The sequence below is a fragment of the Emys orbicularis genome, chromosome 5 (assembly GCF_028017835.1).
Source record: "Emys orbicularis isolate rEmyOrb1 chromosome 5, rEmyOrb1.hap1, whole genome shotgun sequence".
In the NCBI taxonomy this organism is placed as follows: Eukaryota; Metazoa; Chordata; order Testudines; family Emydidae; genus Emys; species Emys orbicularis.
The window spans coordinates 8349255-8369097 of record NC_088687.1 but is presented as its reverse complement, the minus strand read 5'-3'; the positions used below and the strand labels follow the sequence as shown (position 1 = coordinate 8369097).

Genomic DNA, 19843 nt, shown 5'->3' with positions numbered 1-19843 from the left:
GTTCAGTTTCCAGGTGGGTTTGAGGCATAGGCCCATGCAGATGCAGCACTGTAGTGCTCTAATAATGAGCTAACAGACCGTGGATGACAGTAGCAAGGCGTGCATGCGAGGGGAAAGATTGCAACCTCATGCCCAGGTGGGGATGGGAACATATAGACCACTTTGGAACGGCAGCATGGTGACCCCAGGTTTTCTGCCGTTGCAACAGAGGGAGCCACCTCCAAGCAGAAAAGATTTAAGAGATTTCTTGTGGTTCTTATTAATTATTGTTTGCAGTGCCTAGAGGTTCCCAAAGCAAAATTGAGGTCCCCTGGTACCAGGCACTGCACAGACTCCTAGTACGAGAGTTGCTGCCCCACATAGCTAACAGTCTAAATAGGCAAGACAGACAAAGGAAGCTTAGCAGAAAGGGGATTAAGTGACTTGCACAAGGTGACACTGGAAGTCTTTGGCAGAGCCAGGAAATGAACTGCCACCTCCGGAGTCTGTGTCTTTTTCCAGTGCTTTAACCTTAATACCATCCCTCTTTGAAGATTCAGGTATGACAGACAAGCTCTTCTTCTTTCACTTGGCTCTAACGTAAAGCCCGGTCAACATGGTGAAATGTACATCTCCCCACCTCCTTGCTTTCAGAAGCCACTTCATTTTTATCCCATCCCTTATTCTGTGCAACCACCATCATAATTACATATGTAGTCTCGTCTGAGGGACGTACAGCCCTCTCCAGGGTCTGGATTGGGCACTCTTCTCTGGAGAAGGAATGTGTAACGTCGGCAGTGTGAGGAAGTGCCACAGTAGCCTAGGGAGCAAGGGATCTTAAGGGAACTCTTAAAACTAGACTCATACAGGGTCTGGTCTTGCATCATTAAAGCCAATGGGAGTTTTACCATTGACGTCAGTGAGACAAGGATTGGGACCATAATGAAAAATACTGCCATTAATCTAGCAGGCCTGCTGCAATGTCTCTCTTAATCCGTACCCCAAATGTTGAAAAGATTAATCTCAACTCCAGATGTATGAAATCAAAGGTGCAGAAACTCGCCCTGGCAAGTCTGATAGTCCATTGTTGCTTGAGCACCTGTATTGTATTTTGACCTGCACTTAATTTGCTAATGAGTTACATTTTAACAGCTGGTATTAAAACGTATGCTTGCAAGGGCCACCAAGTACCATGGGAATTGAAAGCTGTTATCGAAAAGCTAAATAATGAATATCCTGTAGGTGGTCTGTCTTGCTATGGGCTAATGCAATACTGCATTTGTATTCCTATGAGCATTTATGTACTGGGATCAAGGAGAGAGTGATGGTACGAGGGGATGGAACACTATACTTACAAGACATCTCTCTGTTCCATAACTTGCTACAATTCTTGTTAAGTTGAAAAAAATGCTTTAAAATAAATGTGAATATTATCCATCAAATTTATAAAATAATAATAATCAAATTCTGTCATGCCTACGTCCTATGTCAGGGATCGGCAAGCTTTGGCACGCGGCCCACCAGGGTAAGCACCCTGGCAGGCCGGGCTGGTTTGTTTACCTGCCGCGACCGCAAGTTCGGCCGATCGCGGCTCCCACTGGCCGCGGTTCGCTGCTCCAGGCCAATGGGGGCTGCGGGAAGCGGCGCTGGCCGAGGGACGTACGAGGGGAGGCATAACATTCTCAAAGGTGCCTAGGTGACTTAGGAGCTGAAGTCTCACTGAAAATCAAAGCAGCTTTTGGAAATGGGACTTTGGCTCCTAAGTCACTTAGGGTCTTCTGAGAATGTTACCTGACATGCAGAGTTCCCTTTGCATGCTCCTCTTCTGTTCCTGCACAAGCAGTGGTGAGGCTGCAAGACAACCTGGGCAAAGCTCCTCCCATGTCTTCAGGGTGGCAGGAGGGGCTGAACAGAGGGCAGCAGCTGGTGCTGAATTGCTATGGGAGCTGGCCACTGAAGAGGGGCATGGTAGGAGGATGGGCTGGTGAGCCTGGGTAGTGGAAGCCAGGGCCTGAGCAGGCCATGTGGGAAGAGGCTAGCATGGAGTGATGACCTCAGCGGGTGATAGGAGTAGGCAGGAGTTAGGGTGAGGAGCGGAGATTGGTGCCAACCAGTTCAGCGGTCGCCCTGGGTGCTGCTGATGTGGTGGGGAGAGAGTTGGGGGAAAGGGCCACAGGAGGGGGGATGAGAGGTCAGAGGTACAGAGGCCGATGCAGGCAGCTGCTTCAAGTCAGAAATGGTGTTGTGGTAGGAGGCCTGCCATGCCATACCGTGTGGGCCATGGCAGATCCACTTGTGGCTGATTCATCTTAAAGCAGCATCCCCCACAGGAAATCAGTGTATTGCAGTAGCTGGCCCCTGGGAACGGAAAACAGCCCTGCCCACAGCCGTGTCCCAGGACCTCCTCCACATGTGGGGCTTGGGGGCACCATCCAGCTGAATGGTACCGGTAAAATGACTCCGGTGTACAAATGGTCGTAGTATTGGGCCTTAAGATTTCAGAAAAAAATTGTACAAAATTATCTGAGAAATGCTTTGAGAGCATGAAAATAGCATAGCAGGGCTACCCCTGTGTGGGCATTCCTTAATTTGTGGCATTCCTGGCTTTACATGCCCTTAAAATTCTGGTAACTGGGTGCTTTTAATATAATATTGACCATATTTGTTCAGCGTATGTATAATAGCTCCAGGTAAGCCCTAGGAGAGCTGTGTGTGTGGCCAGCATGTAGGGACTGTTTGCATGAATCCTCTGTGGAAATCATCAGTGAAGCCCTCCAGGTAAATGGTAGTAATAATCTATGTGAGCCATTTCTCTTGGCTGCTGGAGTGTCTCATTTCCAAACACATTCGGTAGCATGGGAGTTCTCAGTGTCATTAGGAATCAGCACCTGGCCCAGTTTCTGTCCGGAGTATGCAGTAAGAATAGATTTCAGTGATGTCATTACTAATTAATTAGCCTGTGATATCCAGAGTTAGACACAAAACTCTGAAGCACCTGGCACCGGCCACTGTCGGAAGACAGGATACTGGGCCAGATGGACCATTAGTCTGACCCAGTATGGCCGTTCTTATGTTAACTACTGCTCTCGCTAGTATTGTTATTTATTACTGGGATGGTTGGAGCAGTGTTGCCAATGCTCACGATTTTATCAGGAGTCTCATGATATCCGGTGTTTTTCTTAAAGCCCCAGCACTTGGAGTCATGTGATTGTGAGAACTTCAGCTTTCATTGCTTTTAAAATGTAAATGTCTTGCTGCCGTGGTTGCAGAGTAGAGTTTGAAAACATGAACCCTAAAGGCTCAGTAACCAGAAGTTAATTTACAAGAACCCAGTATGTGTCATGAGTAAGCCAGTGTTAGGATTTTTGAGGGCCTTATTCAGGATTTTTCAATGCCTGGAGCTGTCTCCTAGCAGTAGGGAGTTAAGATTGTTGCCCCAGTGTGCTAGGCACAGTATATATACACACACAAACACACACTCTCTCTCTCCTACCCAAATAAACCTATAATTTAGGGCCCTGACCCTGCAAAGATGTATGCATATACCTAACTTTATGCATTGTGAGCAATCCCATGTTGGGTCATTACGCAGTGCCTAATGCATGTGCCTAAGTCCTTGTAGGATCAGGGCTGAAGTGTATTATTTATAAATACTTTTTAGAAGTAAGTTAAAAAATGGAGCATCGTGTTGTGAATTTGGAAGCAAGTATGCAGCCAGCCAAGCCAACGGGCCAGTGCGGGGGTTGGGGTGAAGCCATTGCCTTGCCTAATGTTCTCCTCTCCCTATCCCATGGGGGAGCTGTGCAGCTCTCGGCAGCGTTTCATGGGCCATGCAACGTGGGGAGCATCTTACTGCTTTCCCAATGCCCATAACCCTCACGTAAGAGTTAGGCAGGACCGAGGCCTTCTCCTGCCAAGCTCACTGCTTTAGGGACTCTAAGTGGTATTGCTTTGCCATTACTCTTTTACCTGGTGCTGCCTTTCTCTGTCGGCTGTATCCGTATCTCTTGCCATGTGTTTACTGTAAAGGCCAGGATCGTCCTTTCATTTTGTGTGTGCACCGCTCCTAGCACAATAGGTACATCTACACAGCCTCCAACAGTGAGCCGCCCAACCCAGGTCGATAGACAAGGGCTCGCTCTGGTGCCCTAAAAATAGCTGCATAGACAGCACGTTGAAGTTGCGGCTGGGGCTGGAGCTCAGGCTCTGACGCCGAGGGAGAGGAGAAGGATGCTTGCTGCTGCGGGCTGTGTAGACATAACCGTGGAGCTACAATCCCTGATGGGGGTCTCTAGGCACTACCGCCACTCAAATAATAATACCATCCTGTGGTCGAACTAGTGCATCAATTTGTGGCCCCATATTTAAAATTCAGCTTAAATGATGATTTGAATGAATAATGTTAGCCAGAGAGAACACATGGAAAAAACAGACAGGCTGCAGCTCTTCCATATACTGCTTCCCTTCACTCTGATTCTTTAAGGAGAAGCTGTGTGAAATCCTGGCTCCTTTGAAGCCAGTAGCAAAACTCCCGTTGACTTCAACGGAGCTGGGATTGCACTGGCTATCATTTAAGATCTAAGTGTCTAGCACTGCTTTAATTCGGATTAGGTCTGTGCTTTGATTAAGAGAAAGACATTGAACTTTAAACATTTCAAAGCTATACTTTTTCTAATATCTTAACAATACATACATCGGTAAGTCATGGGAAAGCTCAATAAAATGAACCTATTTCATGGATGTATTTTTATAACACAAATTAAGGTATTAATGATTTGAGTAGTAATTTTGTAATATGTCTCCCATGCTATTTTGTTTTAGTTGTACAGTGATAACTAAATATTATGCCCAAACTATTTTATTAAATGGGTAGGGCCCTACCAAATTCACAATCTATTTTGGTCAATTTCATGGTCATAGGATTTTTAAAAATCATAAATTTCATGATTTCAGCTATTTGAATCTGAAATGTCATGGTGTTGTAATTGTAGGGCTCCTGCCCCAAAAGGAGTTGTGGGGTTGTCATAAGATTATTGTAGAGGGGGTTGCGGTACAGCTACCCACACTTCTGCTGCTGCTGGCCGGGAGCCCAGCTCTGAAGCCAGAGCTGCCGCCAGCAGCAGTACAGAAGTAAGGATGGTATATATGGAATTGCCACCCTTGCTTCTGCGCTGCTGCTGATGGGGCGTTGCCTTCAGAGCTGGGCACCCGGCCAACAGCTGCCGCTCTCCACCCACCCGGCTCTGAAGGCAGCGCAGAAGTAAGGGTGGCAATACCACGACCCCCTAAAATAACCTTGTGACCCTCCTGTAACTCAAGACCCCCAATTTGAGAAACACTGATCTCTCCCGCGAAATCTGTATAGTACAGGGTAAAAGCACACAAAAGACCAGATTTCACAGTGGGAGACCAGATTTCATGGTCTGTGATGCGTTTTTCATGGCCGTGAATTTGGTAGGGCCCTATAAATGGGTCTGCAGCAAAAAGCAATTAGATCTTCGTAGATGATTTGGTTGTAGTTTGGTAGTAGTCCTACAATAGAAAGTAGTTAGTTTCTATGAAATTCTGTGTAGCAAAATATATATATTTTTTATTTTATTTTAAGCGTAGAGCTAAATTCTTCCCGATGGTCATTCCATGCAATCTCATTGGAGTCAGTGGGTTGCGTGGAGTGAAAGTCAGCACAGAACTAGAGGGTGTCTTTACAATGGAGGCATGGTCTTGTTAGAGCACTAGACTGATGTACATGAGATCTGGTTTCAATTCCTAGCTCAACCACAGGTTTTCTGGGTGGCCTGTGTCACTTACGGCCAGATCTTCAGACGCGCTCAGGGCTGTTGAGAGCATTTGGAGCTGCTGAGAGCTGAGCTTTTTTGGAAACTCTAGCTCTGAATCTCTCTCCTTGGCCTAGTTTCCCATCCGTAAAGGAGGATAATAATACCTCTTTTCTCTGCCATGTCAGTTTAGGCCCTGAGCTTGCAAAGATTTACATATCTGCTTAATTTTGATCAAAGTTTAATTAACTTGAATCCAACCATATGCATCAGTGCATAAAGTTGAACCCATGAGTAAGTCTTTGCAAGACTGGACCCTCTGTGTATGTCTACATCACCAGTGAAGGTGGGACTGCAGTGCGGGTAAGAGTAACCGTGCTAGCTTTCCCTTAGCTGGGGCAGGTAGTAGTGAAGAAACGGTGGAATAGGCTAGCTGCCCCAGTACAATCCTGACAGGTATCAGGCCACTAGCCCATGCCATGGTCCATGCTGCTGCATCTCACTGCCATTATTACAAGTGCTAGCTAGACTAAAACTGGCATACACCTCCATTTGCAATGTAGACGTACCCTTAGACTGCAAACTCTTCAAGCAGGGAATGTCTCTTCCTGTGCATCCGTACAGCACCTAGCACAGTGAGGTCCCAATCTCGACTGGCTCTGAAAGCGCTGCTGTAATATAAAAAAGAAGAAAAATAAGTCCCATGCTGTCAAGTGACTTCATAAACTGTTATTATTGGAATGAGAGAGTGAAGCTTTAATTTTGATTTAAAAAGCTCAAACCTTATCTGCAGGGGATTTGCTGTCACTTAAAAACAAAAGGATGTTGGTGCTCGTAACACAGTCCTGTCTTTCTACTGTAACCCATGTAGCTTTTCCCAGCCATCTCTGGGATAGCATAGGGGAAGTAAAGTGGTGGGGCGTGACCTCATGAAAGACAACAGGGATCTCCAATGGAAGAGAGAAGAACCAAACCCCGTTTCTCTGTCTCCATGTGCAATGTGCTTGGATTGATTCAAAACCCCCATATGGTCCAGAGGTGCAGATTCCTGGTGGGCTCTGCGCCCCGTGATCTGAGCTGGCTCCTGCTTCATCTTGGTGTCTGCTTCATGGAGTGTGACGAGCCGTCCCCAGGCCTGAGCTGGTGAGTGTTCTGAGCCTAATGTGTCATCCCTGCAAGTGTGATGATAGGCCCATGCCAACCAGGGCCCAGCCAATCCACAACCAAGGGCTTGACCAGGTGCCTCCAAGGCAGGTATACATGTTCCTAAGAGAAGCAGCCACTCCAGTCTGCTCAGTGATGCTACCTTGTGGGGAGAATTCCTAGCTGGCTGGTGGTTCTGCCAGACTCCTCTGCCTGTTCCTGCTCCAGCCTCAGCCATCATCCCCGTTCTGGCTAATAGCCTGACATGGAGCTGGTTTTAATTGTTAAAGCTCAGAAGAGTTGGGGTGGCAGCTACCTGAGAGAGACCCCTTCTCCTCAGGAAGGACTACAACAGCTAAGATTAATTGGGCTGCTTTCCTTAGTCATGCCCAGGACTACTGAGATGGGGAGCCCAGCTTCAGCGAGGGTCCCTAGACTCCGGAACTGGCAACTCCCATTGGTTTGAGAGAACCTGAGTCTGTTGAATTTCAGGGCCCGCTGCAAGGGCCCTCTCTGTTTTCTGCGGCTTTCAGAGCAGGGGTGGGGGAGGGAAGCTGGAGGTCATTTATTTATGAACTGTGGCGGGTAGAAGGTCTAAGGAAATGACATCGTTTTATAGAGGATGTGTTCATGTTTTAATGTAAAAAGGTGAAGTTTTGCCCCTGTGTAGATGGCTAGCACAAAGAAGACCTTAGTCATTCAAGGAGCCCCATTGACTTAGGATGACTCAAATGTTACAGGAGTAGGACCCTATTTTGCATAATGTACAGAATTTAATCATGTGTGGTAATAGTCACCCCCTTATAATGGGCCAGGGCGGGATCTCAAAATAGAGTTGCAGTGGCACCGAAGTGGTGTATCGACCATGTGCATTTCACCTCAAGGACTAGATTCTCAAACGTTCTCTCAGGCAACAGCTGATTGAGATGCTGGTGGGTTCTGAGCTCTTTTAAAAGCATGACCCCCGGTGCCTGAGGTAAAAGGATGGGCGTATTATTTAGCAATCCAAAGAGAGAAGACAATAAAGTCACTAACATTTTCCCCACCGTCCTTTTTAACTTCATATTTCTATTTTTCTAAACCATTATAATTAAAAACAAATAAATTCACTGCTGTGGGAAGCTTACTGTAATTTCTCATTACCTGGAAATATATGTTGTTTCATTCAAATTGAGCAACACTCATGTAGCTTCCAAATTCGGCAATAACTAAAGACCTTAAGGAAAAATCCAATAATGCCATTAATTAGAAACAGAATGAAAAATTGCAATAAACTAGGCTTTTGAAGTGTGGCCAGTGTTAACTAGGAAACAAGTAACATGAATTTACCAATAGACTTTGCATTCCTTTTCTCCAGTTACAGCCACTCTCCTGTGCTACCCTGTGTTAATGATACGATGGTTTTTTTGGTTCTGTGATGACAGTGATGGATTTGATCTAATCTTAAGCATGAATCTGACTTTTGTGTCGTTTGGCGTGATTTCCGACTGCAAGGCAACATTGGCACGAGATCGAGGAAAGAATGCCAAGGTGTTTAGGAGGTTGAAATTCTAGACCCTCGCATGTTTACACATACAGAAATGTAATCGGATTCAGTAAATTGCCGGCAGATATAAAACACTACTAAAATAAGTTGAGGTCCTTAGCATAGCTGCACGTACGGTACAGACCACTATGGCTTTCAATACTAAGACAGTAAGAGCAGAATCTTTTTCTTTGTCGATACTTTAATCTTCTTTTAAAAGGAAATTGAAGCCCAAGTTGTTGGAGAGCTGACAGCAAGGAGAAGTGGGGCCAGCTCCTCAGCTGGTGTAAATTGGCATGCCTCTATTGACTTGAGAGGAGCGTGATGATTTACTCCAAGGGACAATCTGGCCCCATGGAGATCGGGGTGGATTGAGGGTCTTGGCTTGGGGAAAATAGCTTGCTTAGTGCAATGAGAGTGAGCCAAACTTGTATTTTTCTCCCAGCCTTCCCTACTGGTTAATCTAAAGCTGTACCAGATGTGGGGTTGGGGGTGAGATGAAGAAACATTAGCTGCTGTCTGTGCCAAAGTGAAATATACAAGGGCAAAATTAATTGGGCCAGGGATAGCATTATCTAGAATATGACTTGTAGAGTCTGGATTAATTATTTTATCTTGATGCAGTGGTCATTTACCTGATAACATTAGTTTGTCTTAAAATACAATTAAGATTTTATTCCCATAAACTTTGTTGTACATTAGATGTTACTAAGGCTCCGTGCAGTACTTCTTGGATACTGTGTTTGGTGCCTCACTGGCTAATTCAGTGTTAATGTCATTATAAAAGGTTGCAGAGGAAAAATGTTTTAAAAGGTCTTTTTCTTATGAAATCCTGTTCTGTAGTTATTCAGATGTGAATAATGATGGGTAATTGGCAGTGACTTTTATTTATTTAGTCTGGCCACTTAAAGCTATTAAGGAAATGTTACAAACAGCATAAAAAGTAAGACCAATTTTCTGAAATGTTATTGGTTTATGATTAATTTTAGTGTCAGGAAAGCAAAATGTACATTAGCAATTTCACACCTTGTTACATTTTCTGTTTGTCTTCATCACGTGCATGATTGTTTTGGTGAACAGCAAACGCAAATGCAAATGATGTAATCTCCCACTTTCATTTTGCGAATTTTGTTTGAAGTTAGCGTGAACGTGCAGCTTCGCTTGTAAACAGCATCAGAAGGATATATTATTTACATCCACTCCTTTGACATCAAGGCACAGATTTAAATAAGAATTTCCTTCCTACCCACTCACCCCTTCGTGCAACATTTATTATAGTTTCTACACATCCTGAATTTTATACTCTAAATGGAACTTTTCAGTGGACGGGCTCCCTTTTATTAAAAGGATAATGCCCTTGTAGAACCAGTGACCTTTAAAAAGCAAGTTTCAATGTAATCCTTTTATTTTCCTGAGATCATATAGCACAGTATCCAGTTGCAGGCTTTTAAGATGGAATGATTGCAGACTTTGTCTGACGGCTCAGATTGAATTACATTTTGTTTGATAAAGAAAACTCTAAAATACTTAATACTTTCAGAACATTGTAACTTCAATGTATTGAGGATGCAGAGTAGCTGCGGCATCATTCCAGCACCACTGGGATTGATTAAATATACTTAATTGGTCTTTATCTCATGATTACACTTTAACACTTCTTAGGAAGAAGATCCAAAATGGATACAGTTACTGCCTCTCTAATTTACTTTGGGAGTTCACTTTCCAACCATTTTCTTATCTTGCTTCTCTTTCCCGGTAGAGTACAGCATTCTGCCTGGCTGCAGCTGAACATGTGGGCTACTTATGCAGCCAGAAATTAAAGTTTGTAAGCTTACAAAGTAAAGACAAATTGCAAAGTCAGAGCTATGTCTTAAGGCCAATATGGCATTAGAAGTGAGACACTCAAAGAAGTCAAAGTCTGCCCTGAGCCAGGTGGTTCAGCAGGCAGTTTCCATAGCCAATGGTACACAAGGAGGTGATGTGGCTAGCATCACATCGGACTCCTTTTGGCTTCCCTAACCCCATAGACTGGACCCTACTTTGAAGCTGGTCTTTCAGTGCAAGTTTGAGCAAGACTCAAACCCATGACCTTTGGGATTGCAGTTGAGCACATTATCCACTTGGCCACTTGAGATGCTTATGAAGTTTAATCCTGGCTCTTCCACTGGATTGCATGGCCTTGGGCAAGATGCTTCAACTCCACTTTTGTTTTCATATTATTAAAATAGAGATAAACATACCCCTCCCTCCCCCTCCCAGTGTCATGGTGAGGATTAGTGTTTGCACAGTAATTTGAACATACTTATTACTATACCCATGCAATGTTTATTTTTCTCTATAATTGGACAGGGCTGGTACATTTTCTGTTACACATGTTCTCAGAAAGGAGATTGGTGTACTGATTTCTGTGCTATAGGAGATGTACTGAACTGCCTTTAAGATCTTAGCGGGAGATTTTCCAAAGTGTTGATGGGATTGAAGAGCACAAGCTGCATTGTTTTAATGGGACCTGCACTCCTATATCTCTTTGACAAATTAGAAAATCTACCACATAGCAAATGAAAGGTCTTTTATCTAGTAAAGCATTCTTGATGCTAAGTCGCTTCTACTGAGGTTTTGTCTTCTGGTGGAAGGCTTGAGATGCATGGACACAGAAAAGAAGAGCTGAAATTCAGCTGAGCTGCAGAACATGCCCTGTAAAGCTTATGGCCTGATGTTTCCCTGATTTGTTAGGGTTAGGGTACAAACTCAAGAAATAATCTCAGATTTCTCTCTCTTTTATTTTTAAACATATGTTCCACAGCCTTCCTTTTTGTGACGGTAACTTTGAAAGTGCAAAGCAGTGTAAAGGGACATAAACACGTCGCAAAGGTTACAGTCTCTTAAAGATCACGTTGGCTACTCCTGATGCCCTTTGAGACTCTGTAGGCACAGCCCTTGATCCCCAGATCTGGGGAGAAGCCGAGAGAAGAAAAGTAAAGAACGAGTTATGTTTTGGCCCAGTTGTTTCCAAACACACCATTTCCCAAAGGGAGGTGTTGATTGTGTGACCAGCTCCTCAATGGCTGAGGAGACAGCTTGGCCTCCTTAAGCTCTCAATTTCATGTGGATCATGAGAGGAGCCTGCTCTGAGCAACTTCTTCCTATTGTGTGAGAATTCACCACTTCCCCCTCTCTATTGGCTAATATTTCCCCTCAACACACACACACACACACACACACACACACACACACACACACACACACACACACGTCTCACATGCACACAACTCACATGTCACATTCACACGTCTGAGTCTGATACGTCACACCCTGTCATTCACATGTCGGGGGAGGAGGGAGATCAGTATCAACGGAGATTCCTGTGTGATGATGTAAATCCATCAAAAGAACAGCACTAGCCATAATGTGGCTGCAGAAGAGTTTATGAGGAAGGATTCTCCCCCCCCCTTCCCCTCCATGCCTTGTGCATCTGTGTTGGGGCTGTCCAGATCAGAGCTGCTGGGGGCTGGGCGGGGGCTGCATGCCAGATGGGCTGTCAAGGAAGCAAGTGGATAGAAAGGAAGGAAGGTGTAGACAAAACCATGGCATCTCCCTCCTCTCTCCCCTTTCCGTGCCTGGCTGGTTGCACAAAGACAGGGAGTAGCCTGCACCCTGAAAACAGCTGTAGTAAATTACTCCCCCATTCCCCATGCAGCCCAGGTCCTCTGGGAGGTATTGTGCTTCTCGGAGTTCCAACTTCTGAGGTGCTTGGATGGATAATACACAAGCTAGCCCTAGGGGTGAGAGCCAGCGTAAGCCCCACTTGCACAAGCAGAAGAGTCCTATTTAACTCAAGAGAGGCACTCTCATGTGTCAGGTGGGGGTCTCATCACTTGAATTCTTTAAATCAAAATGGGATGCTGTAGCTCAACCATCAGATATGGGCTTGATGTAAATGGTGACATTCTATAGCTTGGTTATGCAGGAGGGCAGATTGAATGATGATAGTGGTCCTTTCTGGTCTTAGAATCAATTAAACTGTTTACAGGTTCAAGGCCTTTCACACCTCTCTGGCTTATACCCCCCTCAGCAGTTCAATTCTGGGCACCCTGGAGTGTGTGCTATGACTGTGAAGCTGAGGCCTGCTCTTCAGAAAAGACCATGCGGGAAAGAGTAGTATTCTACAGTGTCCTCAGAAAGCCAAAGGGGTGAGAGATTAGTAAACAGCAGGTGAATATGTTTACCTGGAAGAGGTTCAGATTTAGGGTCCTGATTTTAAAACACAAGCTTGCCAACGGTGTCCAATCCAGGAATAAACATTTGGAAGGTTTCCCATATTCCTTCTGGCTGAAGATCGGAGTTGGCAAAATGAGTTTGTTTGTTGTCTTCGTTATTTAACTGGGATTTTTTTTTTTTTGGTAGCGTGTCAATTAGTTCCTCTTGCCTACAAAAAGTAATATTTTTATGGTTCAGTGAAATTTTGGAAGATAAAATATGTTTGAATTGAGGATTATCATTTGTACAGCAAACGCAAAATGCTATTTGTTTGATGGGCGGCGGGGAGAGATGCAGAGCTGAATGGAGAAGATACGCAATCTCAGCTACAAAAGAAAGGATGGTATGGTGGGTAGGATGCCAGCTTCAGGTGAAGCAGGGCGGAAAGGTTCAATTCACTGCTCTGCCTTGGGCAAGTCACATAGTCTTTGCGTATGTTACGCCCTGATGGGTGAAATGGGGTAAGCGTCGTCCTCCTACTTCACAGGGGTGTTGTGAGGATAAACGCATTGTTGTGTGAGGTTCTCAAATACTGTGGTAATGGAAAAAGAACTGGAGTACTTGTGGCACCTTAGAGACTAACATTTATTTGAGCATAAGCTTTCGTGGGCTACAGCTCACTTTATCGGATGCATAGACTGGAACATACAACAAGAAGCTATTTATACATACAGAGAACATGAAAAGGTGGAAGTAGCCATACCAACTGTAAGAGGCCAATCAATTGAGATGAGCTATGGAGTTCATATAGGTACCTACAAAAACAACGAGGAGTCTTATAGGTACGTAGACAGACGTGTGTTGCCCCGATGCTCTCATATCTCCTCGTTGTCATTTTTAGACCTGTGGGATTTGCCATCGATTTGAAAAACACTGGCATTATTTAGCTTGTGCATCATCGTTCGCTTTCTGGCTCCCTTCCGAATTTCTATCAGTGATCCCTGGAGACCGCTACAGCCCCAGTCAGCTCTGCGCAGACGCACCAGGGACTCAGGAGAGCAATACAAGCACCACGTTTTATTTTCCACAGGACGTTCTGCGAGGGAGCCGGTAGCGGTTGTAAAAAGCGTAACTTTAAAAGTTGTTTAGGTCTCTGAGTTGAAAATGAACCATCAGATATATTTGCAATGCATGTGTGAGCTGGAAAGATAGCAAATTGCCTGGGAAGGCTGAATAGTAAAATTATATAGTTCCTTTAATTCTGCAGGTTCTCAAAGGCCAGCACAAAGTCCAATATACAAACCGTACACTGGGCTTGCTGCCTAGCGGTCACCATTAAAACCGTTACAATTTCCATTTGCAAGGAATTGATGTTACTGTGGCATCCAGGGTATCATCTCAGCAATGTCAATTAGAAAAACAAGGAAATGGTAAAGATTCTAACGCCAGCCATGGTATTCACACTGACGTTTAGCTGCCTCGGGAGCAACAGATGGAGTGATTTTAACCAGTGCGCAGTAGTGCCTATGCTAGCACAGGGCACGGGCTCTTTCTGCCAGGACACTGTCTGCATTGCAATAGAAAAACCTGCAGCAGTGAGTCTCCGAGCCCACGTCAGCTGACTCAGGCTGTGTAGACATTCGGCTCAGGCTGGAGCCGACGCTCTGAAACCCGGGGAGGGTCTCAGCGCTTGGACTGCAGCCTGTGCCCTGTGAGCCCAAGTCAGGTGATCTGGGCTCTGAGATTTGCTGCTGCGGGGTTTTCGATTGCAGTGCATGCAGGCATACCCTAAGTCAGTACTGACTAATGAGCCAAGTGACTTATTGAATGCCAACCCCATTTCCTGCCACCCCTAGGTGACAGCTGCCAGGGCAGCCCAAAGGGGCTGGAGTGGACCCAAGAATCAGCCTCCACGTGCTTAGCTAGACTCCCAGCGCAGCACACTGCCCTGTTGGTGTCTCCGGGTTTATCTTCGCGGCAGTGTTACCTGGAGGCATAACGTACGTGTTGCTGCTAACCTGACTCCTTTCCACACACACCCATCTCTAGCTTGACTGAAGGGAAGCTTTAAACTCAAGTTACCCTGACCCTTTGAGGGGTACAAGTTGCAGCTGGAGCGCTGCTGGTGCAGGGCCGACGACGCTCCTCTGTACTACTAATACAATCACCGTGCTGCCTGTGTGGCTGTCGTCACTCAGGCTAGACTAACAGGGGAGACGCCTTCCTAGCTGGATCTAACAGTGCAGTAAAGACAAGCCCCGAGTGCATTCCTGGAGACATCCCAAACTTGCCCATTGTTTCTGGAGCTCTTCTGGACAGAGAACCTACGATGTCCCCTACAGAGGCAAATTTAGTGAGGATGAAAATATATGAAAAAATAGAACTTAAATGATCAGGCGCCATGTATCCATCCCAACGGCCTGCGAGCAAAGCCGGAGAACACACTGTCTCAGTAACCACACGGCAGTAAAGCAGACTCGGATACAGAGGAGACGGCTGTGTTATAAAGTTTGAGGTTAGCTAGGTACAACAGGTGGATCAGCAGACAGGTCGATAGAGGTGTTCCCTGGCTTGAAATAACACCAATCATTTTGAAAAATAAGGCACCGTCGCCCCGTGCTGACTTTCCTTCCACATGCGGCGTTGACAGCAAATTTAAACTCCAAACAAACGCTGATTTTTAAAGTACTTCAGTGGCCTCCAGGGGTGTGAAATTTCCTTGAATCATTATCTACACTGAACAACACTGCCAACCCCTAGCTGCCCCCAGCACCTGCTGCCCCCAGTCCTGATGCCCGCACTGGTGGGGAGCTCTGGCAGAGGTACTGTGCCCACATTGACTTGCCCTGCTGCAAATTCTCTCTCTCCTCCCCGCGCCCTGCCATCTGCCTGGCCATGCAGCAGTACTCCTCCTCTCTCATAGACTCCTGGGCTCACTTGTGTGTCACTTCTGATGCCTCTAAGCAACCACCTCCACACTCTGGATCTTGCCAGTTGCTAGAGCTGGCTAGATAATGGGATGGATTTTCTTTGTGAGCATTTTGTGAAACGAACGCCCTCCCTTTTTCTTTTCCTTCGGAAACCGTTGAATTTTGACAATCTCTCCTGCTCTGCCTTACCCAGCCTCTTAGCTTGTCAGACCTTCTCACTCTCTTCCTCCTAATGCTTCCAGCTGACTCTCCTTTGCCTTCCCATTTGATCTGCCACAGCCTTCTTCCTACCCTTCCTCTAAAGCAGAGATGGGCAAACTATGGCCCGCGGGCCCGTCCTGCCCGGCCCCCAAACTCCTGGCCGGGGAGGCTAGCCCCGGCCCCTTCCCCCGCTGTTCCCCTTCCCCCGCTGCCGGCGCAATGCTCTGGGCAGTGGGGCTGTGAGCTCCTGGGGCAACACAGCTGAAGAGCCTGGCCTGACCCGGTGCTCTGTGCTGCATGGTGGCGGTGGCGTGGCCCGGCTCCAGCCACCAGTTCTCCAGGCAGCGCGGTAAGGGGGCAGGGAGCAGGGGGTTTGGATAGAGGGGAGGGAATTTTGGTGTTGGTCGGGGGCGGGGGTGTGGATAGGGGTCGGGGGGGGAACAGGGAGTTGAATGGGGGCAGGAGTCCTGAGGGGGCAGTCAGGAAAGAGGGGAGTTGGATGGGGCAGCAGGGGGCAGTCAGGGGACAGGGAGAAGGGGTGGTTGGATGGGGCAGGTGCCGGGGGGGCCGTCAGGAATGAGAGGAGGGGTTGGATGGGGCAGTGGAGGTCCGGGGGCAGTCAGGGGACAGGGAGCGTGGATGTGTGGATGGGGCAGGGTTCCCGGTGGGGGGGAGAGGGAGTGGGGGCCGGGCCACGACCGCCTCCCCTAACCGGCCCTCCATACAATTTACAAAACCCGTTGCGGCCCTCAGGCCAAACAGTTTGCCCACCCCGGCTCTAAAGGCTGTATGGCTGTGCGTCTTGCACTGCTCCTCTCCCTGGCATCACCGACACAGACAAGCATTATAGACTGACACAGAGACGCGTCACAGCCCCACTTCAGGCAACCGAGCAGTCCTGAGATCCTCTTCTGAACATTTCAATACGTTGTAAAGTGAATTCCTTCACGGTGACAGGAAGCTTGCAGTATGTAACCTCGTTGCCACCAGGAGCAGGCTGTGGGTTTGGTGTGGGAACTGCTGCTGTAGCTTATAGCTTAGCATTGTGCTCAACAGTGGTGCTGGAACAATTTGTACAGTGGGGGTGCTGAGATACATTGAACCAAACTGTATATAATGGAAGCCACTTCAAGCCAGGGGGTGCAGCGGCACCCCTATTTCCAGCACGTGTGGGGCTGAATTGGAGTCTTCTTATGTTGGTGGGTTTGGTCCAGATCTTCAGCTGTTGAAAATCAGTGTAACTCCATTCGCTTCAGTGGAGCTATGTCAAATCATGCCAACTGAGGATGTGACTTTTATTTTAAAAGGGTTCCCTGCCCTGGTTTAATTTGAGCTCCTCCTGGGCATTTTATCAGAAAATATTTATTTAAAGCTTTATGTAAATTACCGCATAACAATTCTTTGAAAACAACACTAAGTTTTTGTAACAGCAGCTGGACTGAGACCACAGTTCAGAATTCATCAGAAATCATCAATGGGATCAGTGCCTCACTTAGTGAAAATCACATAGTTCCATTGAGGCCAAAGGCCCAGATCCCAACTGATATAAATCCACATTGAAGTCCGCGTACACTACACTGATTTACATCAGTGGACTATACGTAGTAGCATATGCAATGTTGAATTTAAATTAGGAAACAAGATACTGTCCCACTAACTATCATCTTGTTTGTTTTGTTTTTCTCTTGTCTTGCAGCACCTTCTCCAATCAGTATTGTGAAAAAAGGAAAGATAGCTAAAAATAGCATCTCCCTTTCCTGGCAGGAGCCGGATCGACCCAACGGCATCATCCTGGAGTATGAAATCAAATATTTTGAAAAGGTGTGACTGACTGATTGCAAAGCATCCTAAGTAACTTCTCTTTGCTGTCCTTCTCTTTTAGTTATAATTATCCTATGTGTGGAAGGGAATGAAGCAATTTTATGCATAAATCAATGTCAGATTGATTCTGCAGTAAATGATTAGGAAGACTTCAAATGTGTGTGTTGTTTTCCATTAGTGTGCCACTTCTGTTGAACAAATACATTAAAACTGCATGTCAGTTTCATCTCCAGTCTTATCACATTAAATTAAAGTATACTAATTTGTTATGAATCAAAGGAGCTTGGGAACTAGCATCCGTCTTCTCACTAAGAGCATCGGGCAATCCCCAGTCTTTTAATTTTACACTTCAGCTTTGGTTTTAAGGATCAGCTGGCATTGATTCCAGTGCTCATCGAACCATCTGCCAGGGCATGTTGGTGTTCTGATTGTGTCTCTGCAATAGGTGGTGGTGGTTACGATTTATTTGCATTATGGTAGCACCTAGGAGCTCCAGGACACCAGGACCCAGGACACCATTGTGGTAGGCATGGTACAAAGTCAGAACAAAAAGAGTCCCTACCCCAAGGGACTTCCAGTGTAGGGGGCCACATCCTGAAGCCCTAGGCAATCTTCCTTCAGGCAGAGTTCTTGCTGAAGTCCATAGGAGGCTTGTCAGAGTAAGGACAGAGGATTGACCTTGGGCAAGTTCCTTCCCCTCTCTCTTCCTCTGTTTCCCCTTCCTCACTTCATCTGTCTTGTTCGTTTAGAGCGTGAGCTCTTTGGGGCAGGGACTGTCTCTTGTGGGGTGTGTGTGTGTACATAGGGCCTGGCACAATGGGGCCCTGCTCTGGCTGGGAGCATCTAGGCACTATGGTAATATACAAAACACTTAAAAATGGGGAGTGTCATTGCACCACGTAGGCATGTCCTCATCCTTGGGGCAGAGCGGAGCTGCCATGCTCCAAGGAGAGCACCAGGGAGCTTCCAGTCTCAGAAAGGCAGGATGTCTGCTGATAGAAGCAGCATCCCCACAACCCTCTCTTTCATGGGGTGCAACCTACTACCTTACGCAAGCAGGCCAGCTCAGTTTTCCAGTGCAACAGAGGGAGTGACCCAGAGCACAGGGCCTTCAAATCTGCTTGCACTGGCCTGGGCAGCACAAGGTGGGGAAGGTTCATTTGTGCTCTGCGCCCACATGAAGGCCAGCCAGAATCTGGTCCTGAGTAGGGACATCAGTACCTGGCCCAAGACATTTAGGGACAAGTTGTGCCCCCGGAAGTGCATGCAGCTCCCATTGACTTCAGTTGGAATTGCTTCCCTGGGTCTGAGGGCAGAATTTTAGCCCTGGGTCTTCAAAATAAACAGTGGCTCAAGGTGCTAAGAATCAGGACAACTTTCCATGTCATTCGGGACAGGCACATTCGTTTGGATAAAGTCGGCACCCCCTGAGTGTTTGTCCAAATCTCCAACTGGAACCTTTTTGTGCTTTCCAGAAAGTTTGGGATGTTTGTTTTCTTTTGCATAGTCCTCTTGTTCCAGTGCCTCTGGGCCCCAATAAACCCACTGAGCAAGGCTTTTCTGGTGCTTCTTACCTGGCTGGAATAGGATATATCTCACATCTCCCAAGGATGCTGGGTTTGAGGAAACTCCTAGCCCGGTTTTCTAAACACAAAGAATTTGGATAAACTGCAAATGAGAGTCTGAACTTGTCAGTGTTGAGCTAAATTGGACGTTTGATTCTTTTGCTATTAGCAGTTCACTGCTCACAATACATACACAACACCCTGTGTCCCACCCAGAGTGCCAGTACCAGCCACCCACCTGCCCCCAAATGCCATTTATCCAGGACAGATTGCTTGAGGAAGGATGAAAATATTGTAGGTTCACAGGGCTCAATCCTCAGCTGTGCTAAGTTTACATTCAGTGAAGCTCAGGAGTTCTGGCAGGGAAAGAGGGTGAATCTAAGTTTTGGCTGGAAAAAAAGATTCTGGGGCACTGCCGGTGCTAACAGAAACTTGCTTCCAAGAGGAATACACCACCAATTCAGAGGAAGAGGCTTTTTCACCTTGTGACATGTTAGCCTGGGAGGGAGGGAAGTAGCCAGTATTGTTGACAAGCGAAAAAGGATGGGTTCTGTGGAGCAGAAGGGGAGGGAAATGAGGGGTTCGGAAGGGCAGAACCAAGTCCAGATGTCTGAGATGGAAATCTGTTCATCCATACAGACAGTAGATTTTGGCTCCCAGAAATGTTGACCAGAGAGTAGGGTAACAGTGTGGCCTCATGGACCAAGC

The 19843-nt window shown here is 46.5% G+C and overlaps 1 protein-coding gene across 5 annotated transcripts in view; it reads left to right on the top strand.

Annotated features, from left to right (window-relative positions):
- Positions 1-19843, top strand: part of EPHA5 (EPH receptor A5) — a 309701-nt gene that overhangs the window by 193293 nt on the left and 96565 nt on the right. For all 5 annotated transcript variants that reach the window (XM_065404779.1, XM_065404782.1, XM_065404780.1 and 2 more), the window contains exon 5: positions 17446-17570. In XM_065404779.1, coding sequence (XP_065260851.1) covers positions 17446-17570 — 125 coding nt within the window. The remainder of the gene's footprint in view (positions 1-17445; positions 17571-19843) is intronic.